The 14,347-nt window shown below is 51.1% G+C and overlaps 1 protein-coding gene across 2 annotated transcripts; it reads right to left on the reverse strand.

The window, feature by feature from the left end:
• Positions 1–5,669: 5,669 nt before the first annotated feature.
• Positions 5,670–11,080, reverse strand: TNFRSF6B (TNF receptor superfamily member 6b; the record flags this gene model as incomplete). Of its 2 annotated transcripts, none has more annotated exons than XM_083873440.1 (5): positions 11,056–11,080; positions 10,529–10,605; positions 9,701–10,079; positions 7,387–7,581; positions 5,670–5,947 (listed from the first exon to the last, which is right to left on the reverse strand). In XM_083873440.1, the coding sequence occupies exons 2-5, from the start codon at positions 10,568–10,570 to the stop codon at positions 5,670–5,672; spliced, it is 894 nt and encodes a 297-aa protein (XP_083729566.1). In that variant the 5' UTR covers positions 10,571–10,605; positions 11,056–11,080. The 2 variants fall into 2 exon arrangements, with proteins under 2 accessions (XP_083729566.1, XP_083729567.1); XM_083873441.1 differs by having other exon boundaries at positions 11,043–11,060.
• Positions 11,081–14,347: the final 3,267 nt, after the last annotated feature.

Below are 14,347 nucleotides of genomic sequence, written 5' to 3' on the forward strand. Positions count from 1 at the left end.
TCGAGGGCAGGATTGGCTTCCTCATGCTCACCTCTGCTTCTCCAACAGGGCTGGCACCTGAAGCTCCTGTAGCTTCCCTTTTGTAATCCTGTGTGATGTGTCACACAGGAAAGGAAAGAAAGATGGGAAAATGCTACCATCAGGAAGAAAATAAAAGTGTGTTTCAAAATAAGATAAAATTGGCACCTCTGGAATAGTAGTGATGGGTGAATGCACAAAAGCATTTCCTGAGTCCTCTCCTACAGAGCCTGGAGGGCTCAGCCCACTGGCAGCTGCTGAGCAACATGGGAGGGTGGCAAAATCTGCAGGCAGGAGAGTGGGTTTACCTGTCTTGTGTATGACAAGGTGGCAGCCTCAGGACCAAGAGGGCTGCAGGCTGTTTCGACAAGATTAATTATATGTTTGCACTGGTTTCATCCCCTCTGCATCTTTTCGCACACCTCAAAAATTCCCCCCCTTGGTTTCCTCTGTCAATCCTGGCTCTCCACCCTTGGAGGTCAAAGCGTGAGCAAACATATGACCTCACTAGAAAAACTCCCTCTGGCTCCTTCCACTCAAATTAGTCATTCCTTTAGCCCATTACAAACTTTGCAGCTGGGCCAGCACCTGCAGCACTCTCCTTGGATGAAGAGAACATGTCCCAACTGCTCCTGCCATGAGCAGGTTGGGACCACGTCAGCTCCTGCTGGCAGTGCTCCGGGGTTTGAGGCATCACCACCAGCCTGAGTCATTGCCACACCTGGCTGTGGTAACAGGTGGCCCAGGAGCCCATGGCACCAACCTAACCCAGCTCAGCACTTTAGGCCAACCAGTGGTTTTGTGGGATTTTATCTGGGTTTAAGCATTTAACAGCAGGGGAAGCCTGACGTGGAGAACAGCGTGGGCATGGCATTTTATGTAGTGCTTGTAGCATTTGGAAAATTATCTTTTGTGTGCTAAATGTCTGAGTCATCCTGGGATAGCACTGCATCCACTTTTAAATGTTACCATGTGCTCTTGTCTGCCACAACTTACAAGGAAAGTCTTTTAAACCATCAGGGAAAAAAAGATCATGCTGCCGACTCTTCCTCTTCTCTCTCCAGGCTTTGGAAACTTCAGGGGAAACCAAAAGGGGGTTTTATCCTCTTAATGTCAATTAACTGAAAAGGTGAAATACCTTGTGATCAAGCCACAGGTAGTTTGAGAATGTCATCGGCTTGCTGTGGTCTGGGTGCCAGGCAGTGGAAGCGGAGGTGGGGAGTGCTGGGTCTGGCACCATGCAGTGCTAATCCCAGCTTTTCCAGCAAAGCCCATTTCCTGGAAGCCCAGCAGGACTCACGTGCTGGGGTGTTTGGCCACCCTTCTAAAGGTTAATATTTACCAGAAAGATCCTCCTCAGTCACCCTGCCTATGAGCCCACATGAGAAGAAAATTCCCTGTGCAGAAATTCCACCTAACTTGGCAATGAGGGGACCAGGGTTGGGGCAAGACCTGAAGAGAGGCTCCAAATCCCCTGAACGGAACACGATAACAACATGTGGGTGCTCAGGAGATACCCTGGCAGAGTAAGTCAGGATGATGGCACCAAGCTGGGAAGCTGCTGGTGGCACAGGGCATCATCCCCTGCCAGCCCCTCAGTGCTGCAGTGGCCAGTGGCAGGGGAAGCCTGGCAGTGAGTGCAGAGCTCTCTGACACAGGCTGGGCCATCCTGTTATTTAACTGCACTCTCCTGCTTCACCAAGCTGAGCTCTGTGGACCCCACTGCAACCTGCCAAGGCACAAGGGTGTCAGGCATGGTCCCCTAAGGGGGGTTGGAATGGTGGACCCTCATTCAGTGCTGGCAGGGCCACAGGGATCAGGCAAGGCATCACTTCTGACAGGATGGGGAGTAGCTGGTGGCTCTCCTCACCCTTCCACACCTGCACATGGGTAGCGACCCTCAGAGTCACAGCAGTGGGACATAAACTCTGGAAACCTCTATGTGAGAGCAAGCCTGTAAAAGCAACTGCTGCATCTGCTCTGTCTGAAGGGACAAAGGATCTGTGCTGGCATCCAGGTGGGGAGCACTCAGGTTATTAAATAAAAAAAACCAAAATAATGAAAAGGATCCCAAATTTCCCTCCTCTGCATCAGCATTCAGCAGGAAAACTGTTTCCTGAGCTCTCCTACAGGCCAAGGCAGCCCAGGGGGAGGTTGGGTGCTGGGAGAAGCAGGATCACTGCCCGGGCTGTGTTTATCACCTGCTGGGCTCTGGCATTGCTCAGCGGGCACAGCGCTGAGTGCTATAAATGTTTAAAGTTAGACGGTTTAATTCTAAGTGCATAGATATGTATCTTGTAAGTTTCCATTCCTGTTTGTAACTTTGTACGTGTCTGTCACCAATTGTTTATGTATCCCATAAGAGTTATTTCCATCTGTAGCTTTATACCAGTTGTTACTGTAAGTTTTGTATAGTTGTGATTGCAAGTTCATATAAATTGTCATTATAAGTTTTAAATAGTAGGGGCGTAAGAAGTTACAGTTAAAGAGTTGTTAGAATATTTGCCAGGCTGTCACCAGAGAGAGAAGAAAGGAGGGATCCTTCTCCCCTCTCAGTAGGATCCAAATCAGGACATCGCTCCGGGTCAATGATTGGTGGACGCAACTGACCAATCACTCAAAGGTGGGAAAAAATGATTGGTCCAGAGAAGCTCCCGCTAAGGACCAATAGAACCCCGGAAAACGAGCCAATCATCTCGAGGATCCAAAAATCCACCAATCACGGGAAGAAGGGAGAAAAGGGGCTGACTGCGTGAGGGAGTGCCTTTCTCTGAGGGGCACTGTTGCCGTAATGGGGAAGTGCCCGTATGGTACCATACGTACATTATTACGCTGGCTTGTCCTAAGAGGTTCAGGAGTAGCCCAACCCTTTTGCTGTTCCAATAGTCCTTTTGTTACAATAAACTATTGTAACAATTTTTATATTTTTTTTTAATTATTCTTTTAAAAATCCGTCTTTCGGCCTTGTTTTTAACACTGAGCACAGCTGGACCACAACTGCTCTGCTTCTACTTCTCCCAGCGCCTAGTTGGACCTGGATCTTCACTGAGTGCCTGGCCATGAGACACCACCAGAGCAGCCACAGCTCACCCAGGAGCCCAGGGAACTGAGCTGACTCCTTGGGTCTCACTGCACAACTGCTGGAGGCCACCAGCAGACACCCCGGGTTTTTTGTCCCTGGTGAGAAGGACAGGAAGCTCGAAGGACAGCATGGAGTGTCCCAAGGACCCTGAGCTCAGCCACCAGGCCCCACAGGGACTTCCACCTCAGCACTGAGGTCCTTTATCAACAAAAAGAAATACACAGAAAAGACACTTTCTTCTCTGGAAAGATTACCCAACTAAACAGCTAAACCAGCATCTTGCCAGTAATATTCCTGTTTTCCCTCCCTCTCAACTCCCATGGCAAATACATATTTGAAGAAGCCAGGTGTAGGTGTAGGATGGTGTAGGAGGCAGTTTCTGCACCACCAGCTTTCCATTCCTGTTCCCCTTCAGATTCTAAGTCCTTCATACTGAGTCAGGATAACTGCAATGCAGCAAGATGGGAATCCATCAAGGAGCTGCAGCCAATGCCAGAGGCTCCAGCTGCTCCAGACTTCAACCCATCAACACTGGGTGTCCTGCCTCGCACTCTGCCTTGGAGCAAAGTGCTGTAGCCGTGCTTCAGTTCTCACAGTGCTCCAATGGAAACCTTCCTCATCTCCTGCCCCAGCTTCTCTTGGACCATGGCAGCAGCATTTGACTCCTGCCAAGGACTTGGATTAAGTGAGGCTCAGGGACTGAGCTGCATCCCACTGGCATAAAGCAGCCTGGGAGGGCAGAGATCAGATATGGGAACTGAACATTGGGGAGTTCTGGTCCCTTTGAAGCTCCTTGGCAGAATTTCAAGGCCAGGTTTGATGAAGCTTTGAGGAGATTGCCAGGACTGAGGGGATTCCCAGGATCAGCCCAGGCTCAATGCAGAGTGGTGAGTGCTTCCCTCAGCTGCTTTTCAGCCATTTGCTCCTCTTCTTCCCTGGCTGAACTGACCCAGGACAACACCAGGGTCGATGAGCTGCTTCATCCTCAGAGCCCAAAACTGGGGTGAGATGATGTTGCAAGTCTGGGATCCCAGTTCAAGCCTGGCATCCTCATTTCAAGCCTGTGGTGCCAGGCAGTTGAGAGCAGACATCCAGGGACTCTCCAGCTCTGGAGCAGTGAAGAGGCAAGCCCTGCCCCTTGGGATCATCCCCTGTCATCCAGACTGCCATGGATTAACTTGTCACTGCAGCAGGAAGAGCTTGGGTTGGGTCTGTGGGCAGCGAGGGGAGGGTAAAATTCCCTTCTTCCCCCTGCAGTTTCCTTGCCCAGGGGAAGTGCGGGGGCACTTTCACGTAGCACTTGCTTCAGAGAGCTTTAAACAGCTCCAAGCTGGGGGGAAATATCCTCTTCTGAACCACAAACTATTCCTGGCATCTGCTCCACTAAAAAAGAGCTGTAAAAAGTCAGACTCATTCACAGCATAAAATGTAGCTCTGCATCATCATTGCTACAGGCTGGGAAATGCCTGAGAGTGTTACTCTTGTTGACTTCCCTAAGCAACATCTGTTTACAAAAAAACCTCCTGCAGTCAGCACAACTGCCCCAAGCCCAGCCTTTGGCTGACTGAGCACAGTCAGGTTTGGAGACAGAGCTGGGGCTCAGCGGGGACACAGTTGAGCTGACCCAAGAGACATGAATTTCACCCTGGCCATAAATCCCAGTGCAAACTGTCTGCATCCCCCTGCACACAGCCTCACCGTGGCTCAGGGGGGCAGGGGGTGGCTGAGGGTGTGTGATCACAGAATCCCAGAGTGGTTTGGGTTGGAAGGAATCTTCAAGATCATCTTGTTCCAAAGCCCTGTCATGGACAGGGATGCCAACGTGTGGAAAAACACATAGAAAACACAGACAAGGGTAAGCAGGGTCAGATATGATGGTCTGGGACTCCCAACACCACCTCCAAGTGAGACTAGGAAAGGACTCTGGTGACAGAGAGTTGTACTATAAAATAACTTCTTTGGTTTCTTTCATTAGAAAACATCTTTCACACATGGTATAAAAACAGGTAGTTAAGAAATAAATTTCAAGCCAGCTGTACCAGTGAGTTTGGGGCATCCTCCCCCTTCCTGTGCCTCAGCAGCAAACTCACTTCTCAAACAAAAGCATGACAAAAAAATGCAAGCAAATCCTCTGTGGGAAATACTGTTAAATGACTAAACCCCCCAACAATCCCAAACTTACAGTTTAAAACTAAGCCAAACGGTTTTCTATAAAGGGGACCGTGTTCTTCCCCAGAAATAATGACCCTGGATGCAGGTTTTTCTTCTGATATTGAAATTGAAAATATGGACCCTTGCTGAGGATTGGAAAATCAGTTTCCAACACCTGGTGAGTTCCCAGGAGCTGCCCCAGCCACTGGCAACAGGATGCTATTGCTCACACACTCTGTCCCGTCCCGTCCCATCCCACCCCATCCCATCCCAAGTGACACAGCTACCACGGCACACTGCCACTCCATCATTCATCTCTCATACTTTTCAAGTTATGTTTGGAAAGATGAATAAATTAATTAAGCCTCAGAAGATAAAAACCAAAAGAAAGAGCACCCAAAAAGTCCAGTTCATGTTCTCAGGGCAGCTGGAAGCGCTCACGGACCTTCTCCTCAATGGAGTGGAGCTTGACCATGCGCAGCGCGTCCAGCAGCTCCTTGGTGACTTCAGAGTTCTCCTCCTTCCTGTGAGTGAGGAAAGCCCGGACTTTCTCCTGGATGGCTGCCCTGGTCCATCGTGCCTGCTTCCTCGGCGTGTGCTCCAGGATCTGCTGAAGGCGCTTCAGCTTCTTCACGGGGATGTTCTGATACACCACAAAGTCTATCATGGCTTGTTCGCAGTCGTCACCTTCTGCAGCTGATGGGGGAAAACAGCCCGGAGGTTAAAGGGGCACGGGGGAGCAGGGCACAGCTCTCTGTGGGACATCTGCCCAGGGAGGTGGTGAATGCCCCAGGCCTGGAAATGTTCAAGGCCAGGTTGGATGGGCCTTGGAACAACCTGGTCTAGTGGAAGGCTGAACTTCCTATCAGTGATGCACCCTACAAGGGGCAGTTGGAAAACAAAGTGTAAAAGTTCTGAAGAAAATCAATGTATTTATTTCATGCTCCTCCCATCAGGGAATAGAGGAAAAGTCTAGACAAATCTGAAGTAATTGCAGTAAGTATTTACACATTCTTTTTCCTAAAAGTTTTTGTTTTCCCACGCGAATTTGTAAATTTGTAACAGGACCAGCCCTAAGCACAGCCCCAGACAGGGCACTGGAATGGGACAGATCCGGTCCCAGCTGGTGAAACTGCTGGAGTCCATCCAGCATCAGGAATGAAAACAGAAAGAATTTTTAAGGGCCAAGGCTAAAGGATTACTCAATCAGGGAGAGATTAGCCCAGTTTCATGCCATTGCAAACTTGAAACAGTTTCACTGATTATAGTGGAACGGGTTGAGCTCCACTGCTCAGACTCAGCCTCTCCAGCAGGCTCGGGCTGACAATGAGCAGGTCCCTTGTGCCTTCTGAGAGGAATCATAAACTGGAGCTAAAAAAAACCTTCAGTTCCCATTGCTGGGGCATCCTCTGTCTATAAATATCTGCAAAGGGCTGGTCTGGCTGCGGGGGCTGGTGCCTGACGCACGTGCTGCTGACACTGCTCTGACCTGGCTGTCCCCCACCCCGGGACTGCGTCCCACTGCTGACGGAGCTTTCCAGTCTCTGTGTCAGGATCACACGCCTGGCAGGGAGCTCATAGTGTGAGTCAGGCTTTGTAAGGAGAAATGTCTGTGCTGGTGGCGCCAGGAGAGCATGGAGAGGCGAGAGCTGCTGGAGGGGAAGCCTCCACGTTCCCCCACCACACACACTCAACTCCGATGAACCTTGGGCTCTGCTCCACTCAACCTGCGTGAGACCAGGCTGTGGCTGCCATAAAGCTTCCAGAAAACAGGTGAAGCCAGGAAAAGGGAGTGCAGGAACCATGGCAGCAGCCAAGCCGGATGCCTCAGATGCCAAAACACTGCCCCAGCACTCGAGCTGTCCCTGGTAAGATCCAGCAGGATTTCACTGTCAGCTCTTTGTTGTCACTGTGCAGTGACTGTTGCTTAAGCCCAGCACCCTGTCCTTGTTCTATGGGACTGACACTGGAAGGAGATGAATTACTATTTTATCCATAGTTATTATTAATTATGGATCACTCCATGCTTTTACAAGCCATTTCACCTCATTTTGCGTCTAAGGAGGAGAAAGTCACAAGGAAGTTTGCCCTTGCCCTGACAACATCAGTCCTGGCACTTTGTGCCCATGGCTCACCTGATCCCTGTGTGCTGTTGCCTTTCCCCAGCCTGCAGGACATGCAGAGGGTGTCATGGTACTTGTTGCCCTGCACGTTGGTCACCTTCCCCTGCTGCTCACAGTCCTGGTGTGGCTGGCATGGACTGGTGCTGGAGTTGGAGGAGAAGAAGCCCTGGGGGCAGTCATGGCACTGGGTGTCCTCAAAGGGTGTACCTGTGCATGGGGAGACAAGGGGACTGTCAGGTGACAAGCTGGCACAGGGGCAGAGGCAGCAGCTGGGGATGATGCCAGACACCATTTGAACATGAGGGTGATGTTTTGGAAACGATCACTGCCAGCATCTCCCCTGGGAATTGCACATCCTCACATAGGGCAAACAGCAGTGCTTCCCCCAGCTTTCTCCCAAGGCTGTGCTGATAAATTGTCAGCAGCACACAGACATAAGAAGACAAGAGGACATCTCATCTACTATGAAAAGGCCACCTCCCAGGCAGGAGCCAGCAGCCAGGCTGGTGGCTGAGCTGTCAAACCAGCCCTTGGGTTCCCAGAACCCTTCTTCCCAGAGTCACAGGCTCCCGACCAAGTGAAAGTAAAAGTCTCTGGAGGGAGATGAGAGTTCAGCTGTCCTTGGCTGCACTGTCACTGCTCCCCCTGGCTCTGGGCCAGCGCTTCCCTTGTGTCACACGGATGATGGCACACAGGCAGGATTGCACCGAGCAACTCTCCTGTTCCCTGGGAACAAAGGGGAGGGCTCTGGGGGCAGGAGATTCCCCACCCCTTTCACCACCTCTTCACGAATCAAATTATAAGCAGTTTCTACGTTGTTGCCACCTTTAGACTTTCCCCGAAGTCTGATCCTTCAGGTCCCTCCCAGCCCAGACCATTCTGTGATTTTAAGGCCCAGCCATAACCCCCAACATCTGAGCCACTACTTGCAAATGGGAAATCCCAAAGAAGTTGGTTTGGCCAGGGCGATTGCACATGGATCAAAGCCCTCATCCAACCCCAACACCAGCAAACTCTGCCTATCCAGACGCCAGCACTGGCAGGTCCAGGGCTCTGCCCACCACACTGGACACTCAGTCCTTGCTGTGGTATTCAGGTGGCTGAGCTGAGGTGCAATCCTCCCCACACAAGAAGACATTTCCAAAAAATAAATAATAATGACAAAAAAACCCCAGCTTCTCCTCAAACACCCAGCTTGCTTGCATGACTCCTCAGTCCTAAAGCCAACCCTCCAGACAAATTTCATGTTTAATTTCAAAGTGCTTCCCTGTAATGCTTGGAGATCTTCTTCCCTCTTTGCTGTGTTACTGTGTTTTGTCACGTCCTATAGAAAATTAAGCCCCAAATCTCAATCATAAATATCAGCTGAAGACAACAGATACTTTCCCTCTGGCTGGTGAGCCTGAAGCTCTTCCATGCCACACATGGAAGGACTTAAAAAGAATCCATGCTTCAAAAACCTCCACATTTCAAAAGCCTCCCCACTTCAAAGTAAAGCAAGATGCTGCTGGTTTTGCTGGTGCTGCCCACACTGGTTTGCTGTCCCCTACTGTGGTTTCCAGGCAGGGCCTGGTCCTCAGTGATTGATGAGTTTGCACGCATTCAGAGTAACTAAAGGACCAGAGAAATCTGTACCAGGGAAACAACAGGCGAATAAATTCCCTAAAATATCTTGTGACTTAGATCACACAAGGAGACGGAGTCTCAGACTCTGGAGTCAAAACAAAGCTGGTTTTGTGGATTTGGAGCCTGGCTGGGTGTCCACTATGTGTTTTCAACACAACCTCTCCAAACTGCTCAATGAAAAACCACAGAACCCGGCCCCAGAGCTATACATATCCACCAGCCCCTCCCTTACTTCATCAGCCGCCTTTTTCAGCCCAGATAATCAGCATTCCCATCTCCCGGGCTGCCTATGCGAGAAGGGAGCAGATGATGGATCCTTCCTACCTGTCTGTGGAACAGGGCCGGTGGCTGCTCCAGGGACGGCCAAGTCACTGCCTGGCTCTGCCTGTTGTGGCAGGTGAGGGAGGTAACTGGGATTTGCACATTCCATCGAAATGTGCTGCTGGGGATTTCAAAGGCTTTCAAAGTGATAGCTTGGGGAAAACCCAACCAAATTCCTCCTTGGCAAAGAAGCAGGAGCGTGCCAGCAAGGGTGGCACTGTGCCAGCACCAGAGCTAGAAGGGAGTCGGTCAGGCTATGGGCAAGCACTGGTTGCTGTATTTGGCTGCTGCATTTGTCCTTGATTTTTATCTCCAGGGGAGATTTTTGGGGCGTGTCAGCAGCCTTGTGAGGATGCCCAGTTCCCGTCTGGGTACTTACCCGGCTTCACAACCCCAGAGCCCGGCGGGCACTCGGAGTGCCTGATGCAGAACTCCATGTTGGAGTAGTAGCCCTGCTGGCACTGGCAGGCGCGGTTGTGCGTGGCATTGCACTGCTGCACCTCCACCTGATTCTCCCCGCAGATGACGTTGCAGTAGCGGCACTTCTCCAGGTAGTTCCAGTAGCGAGTGTAGTGCAGATCGGGGCAGGGCTCGCACCATGTGGGTCTGTCCCTGGAGCAGTGCTGTTTCACGAAGGTCCCCGGCGGGCACTGCTGGCAGGTGATCCTCTGGCTCGTCACAGCGTCCTTCCACTGGTACGTGGGCTGGGCGTCGCAGGTGAGCTTAGCCAGCAAAAGGAGGAGAGGGGGGAACATCCACTACGGCAAAGACAGCGCAAAGATCCCTGAGCTCATCCTCAGGCAGAGGCGGGAGCAGCAAACGCGGCTGCTGCTGTTACAGAACTTGTTATTGTTGTAGATACAAGAAATTGTTCTCTTCCCGCTGTTCCCAGCCCAAGGACCAGTTACCGCCCTCCTTTGCCATCCCAGGTGACAGAGCATCCTTCCCAAACCCATTTGTGATGCCCTCGGAGCCCAGTTTCCCTCATTCAGAACTTGAAGCAGCTCCAGCAGTAAGAGACACCTTAGCAAACCAAGAAGCAGAAGGGAAGTTTCCCAAACTAGCAGATACAGAGCATGCTCCCTAGGATCTTTAACACTTTTTGGAAACCCAGACGCTCAGGATAGGACTTGAATCCCAGAGCTTGTTTATCCTCCCTTTCCTTTTCAAAGCCCACGTGCCCAGCTGACAGCAGAAGCTCTGTTACCTTGGATGGATGCCTCAAACTGGGCACGTGGCAGGATGGCATCGCACCGCGGGCTCCTGAACACCAGGATCAGAAACCTGGGGAGATAAAGAGGGTTCCTCAGGGGTTGCTGCTGGCTGGGCTGGAGCTCCTCTGCAGCAGCAGGTTCAACCCAAGCAGCCAGCGTTAGAACAGAGGGAGATGGAGAAGGGCTGATAGGTAAAGGCTGATTGGGAAGGGCTGTTGGGAAAGACTGGGTTTCCTCGCCTGCTTTCCCCCGAGTCAGCCCTTTCTCGAGGGAGATGCCGGCGCAGGGACGGAGAGGAGCCTTAGAGCGGCTGGGGATGGGAGGCTCTGAGCACTGCCGGGCACCCATGCAGCGCCAGGCACGTCCAGGAATCGCCCGGGGGAGGGAAATCACCCCGGCCCACCGCAGACGAGAGGGAGCAGGAGCTGGTGGGGAAGCAACCAAGGTCTCCCTTCCCTCCTCTTCCCTCCCCATCCCATCCTCCGGGACCCGCTCCGCTCACCGCACCTCCGCCTCTCACCTCCGCGCCGCTCCGCTCCCCGCGGCCAGCAGCGTCTTTATAGACCGGCCCCCGGGAAAGACCCCTCGTGGGCAAGGGGAGGTGACATCGCTGCTCCATCCCGGCCCCCCCCGACTCCATCCCAGCCCCCGAGCCCTTCCCGATCCCCCTCCGCGGCGGCACCGCCTCCGCCTTCGCGTCCCGGCGCCCTCCCTCACCCCAGCGGCGCTTTCGCTCTCATTTCTGCATTTGCCTCTAAAAGTGAAGCTTTTAGAGCAATTGAGTTCGTTTACCTGTATGGAGGAAGGAGGCGAGTGGGATTCGCACAGTTTTTCAAAGCTTTGTAGGTTTTACAGGGGTTTGATGAGGAATTGTTTTCTGGCAAGGGGAAAGGGAGGGAAATTCCCCTGCGAACATTCTGTTCCCTGGCTGTAAACGCCAAATAACTTCCCAGTAACAGCAGTTGCCTCTCGCTGTGAGGGCACAGTTTGCCCCGTCAAAGGCAGCCCCGAGCGGCCGGTTCTGGCCGTGGCTGCGGGCGGTGAACCGGCGCTGTGGGAAGCATCTCTCCGGCTCTGTCCGGGGGCTCCGGGACGAGACCCCATCCCAGTCCCGCGCCCTCCGAGGCCACTGACCCTGCCAAAACAGCCCCGACCGTCAGTGCTTGGGCACTGCATTCCCAAAGCCGGCCCCGAACTTCAACCCTCTTCTGCCACGAGCACCAATTCCAGCCGTAGCACTAAACACAGGCACCTTTCGTGGCATAACAACGTCCGGCAGCTAAGGAGGTCAGAAATCCCTTACAGGTGACAGTGCTATAAGTCAGACCCCAAGGATTCAAATGAAAACTGAACTCAGCCTTGCAGGTACAGCCCCGGCAGACTGTGTGTTCCATTGCCTGTGCTTCAAGACACGAGACTCCTGCACTTTGTCCTGCTTTGTGTCACCAGATTCCCTCTGAACAGACATTGGTGAACAGTCAAATCCAGAGCAAATACCCAAAAAGCAAATGCAAGTCTTTGCAAGGATGAGGGAACCACAGTGAGGACCTGATAGGACATAGAGGTTTTTCTCCTCAGGAGTCAGCAGCCAGCTCCTCTTGCAAATCACTACAGAGAATTAACAATTCTGCATCTGCCTTCTGCCTCTTGCCTTCAGCTCTCAGCCACTGGGGCTGCAGATGGAGAATCTAGTGGACTTTATTTGAACACTCCTAAAGATCAGACTTACAAGAGCTAAACACACCATTCACCAAGAAAATCAAACCCAGTTCTCCATTACCCAGAAGGAGAAGGAAACCCCAATGGTCAGGAGGAATCCAAAGCTCATTTCAGTAAGATCAATTTCTACCCAGTTGGTTAAAAAAAATCCTCTGACTCCTGCAGCAGCCAAAGAGGGTCAGTACTACAGTCCAACAGCAGGGTCAGGGCTGTGTTTATTTGCACTTTACACAGAACAGGTGATTTTCAGAGGCCAGCCTAAAGTAGTTTTTCATTTTACTACTTGTTTATCTCGATCCCTTGTAGCTGTCCAAAGTAATCCTGATGATTTGTAACTCATTTTGACATAATCCCTGAGCCAAGGACTGCTGGGATTTGCTTCATCAGTGTGCATCATCTTACTAATTAATCAACTAATCTCCCAGCCCTGCACTGGCACTGAGGCACAGCCCCTTGATGTTTTATAGGGTGAAACTTCCCACTAGACTAGATGCAGTAGGAAGTCCTGCTCTGGGCTCACCCAGCTGGAGAGTTTCAGTGGGATCCCCCTGCCTGAGGCTTGACCACCCAGGAGCTGCATTTCCTTCTCCACAGGCAGAAACACATGTGTTTCAGTTTCAGTTTTCTGTCCCTGGATTTCACATGGAACCCACGAGGTGTATGAAACAATAGCAGGTGGTTACATCCTGAATGGCACCTGTGGCAGTCCCTGTGTCCCAGCCATGCCCCTGCTGGGATGGACACAATGCTCCAGGAAACTCCAAATCCGCAGCTGCTTGCTGGACTGGGATGCCTTATCAACAATTATTTTTGTTGTGAATTTGATAACGACAAAAATGTGTCAGATGGATGCTCCTAGAGAGTGAAACACCACGTTAATGGGACAGAAAGGGCTTCCCCAGACAACTTCCCCAGACTCCAAAGGAGTGTGGTGGAACAATGATGTTTGAATAATCTTTTTCTCTCTGTTCTTTTGTTGGTCCAACAAACCTCCCAGAATGGGTTTATGGGTCACCACCTGACTACCAGAAAGCAGCAACACAACTCACTACTGACTCTGACCAGTGGAGGTAGCATAGAAAAGGAATTCAGCATCATATTACCATGGCTCTGATTTCACCTCCCCTTCACTATACAGGGCAGTTTCACACTCCAGGTGCCCAACAGCACCACCTTCCGAAACTATTCTTGTAAAATAAGGTTTCTTGTTATATTCATAGAAAATTCAGCAAAGCAAATAATCCCCTCACTTCCCATCAGTAACCACTTTCCCAGCCAAAGGCAGGGCTCATATCTTTCCTGATTAAACATTTTACTTTGCTGATTTTTATCTCTTTTGTGAGTCCTTTCAGCTGTTGGGGGGGGTGGGGGGAAACAGCAGGAAAGGTTTGTTCAATGACACACCACTAAAATTTCAGACAAGGTCTAGTCATAGCACTGCAATGCAGAGGCAATCAAAAAATTAGTATCTACTTCCTTAATGATCTGTAAGCCATGTGTCATTTGTTTCTGAAAATCAGCAAGGAGTGTCCAAAATAGGTTTCTGTCCCCCCAAGCATTAAATAATTTGTATCAGTTCCCCTAAGCGCCTAAAGCAATACAGATTTTTCTGAAACAGTTTTTTCGCTTTCTGTTCTTTATAAGTAATTAACTGTTGCTGTCTTTCCTTCTTGTAAATTCAGCAAGTTTTCAGATGACAGAACAGTCCTGAGGACCCTCTTCTTCAAAGTCTCCTGGAATCACAGAATAGTTTGGGTTGAGGGGGACCCAAAGCTCATCCAGTTCTCCCATCTCCAGTAGCCATTAGCCTCCATCTGTCCTGGATGGATCCAGCCACCGACAGCAGGGATTGATTCCCAGATCCACTGCAGTGCAATTCCCACTGCACCAGAAATCAGCATCAAACCCAAACCCACCCCAAACCAAACCCATCTGCACTGGCAGATGTACTGGTGGGACACTGGGGTGGTTCAGAGCTTGTCTGGGTGGGTTCAGCTAGTGAAGGGCAGTGACTGTAAACCTCTTCAGCAAGATAATCCCTCAGCTGAAGAGTAAGAGATGAAGAGGAGTTCCCTGGACAAAGGGATAGAATG

Source organism: Zosterops lateralis, assembly GCF_965231275.1.
Source record: "Zosterops lateralis genome assembly, chromosome: 16".
NCBI classification, from domain to species: Eukaryota; Metazoa; Chordata; class Aves; order Passeriformes; family Zosteropidae; genus Zosterops; species Zosterops lateralis.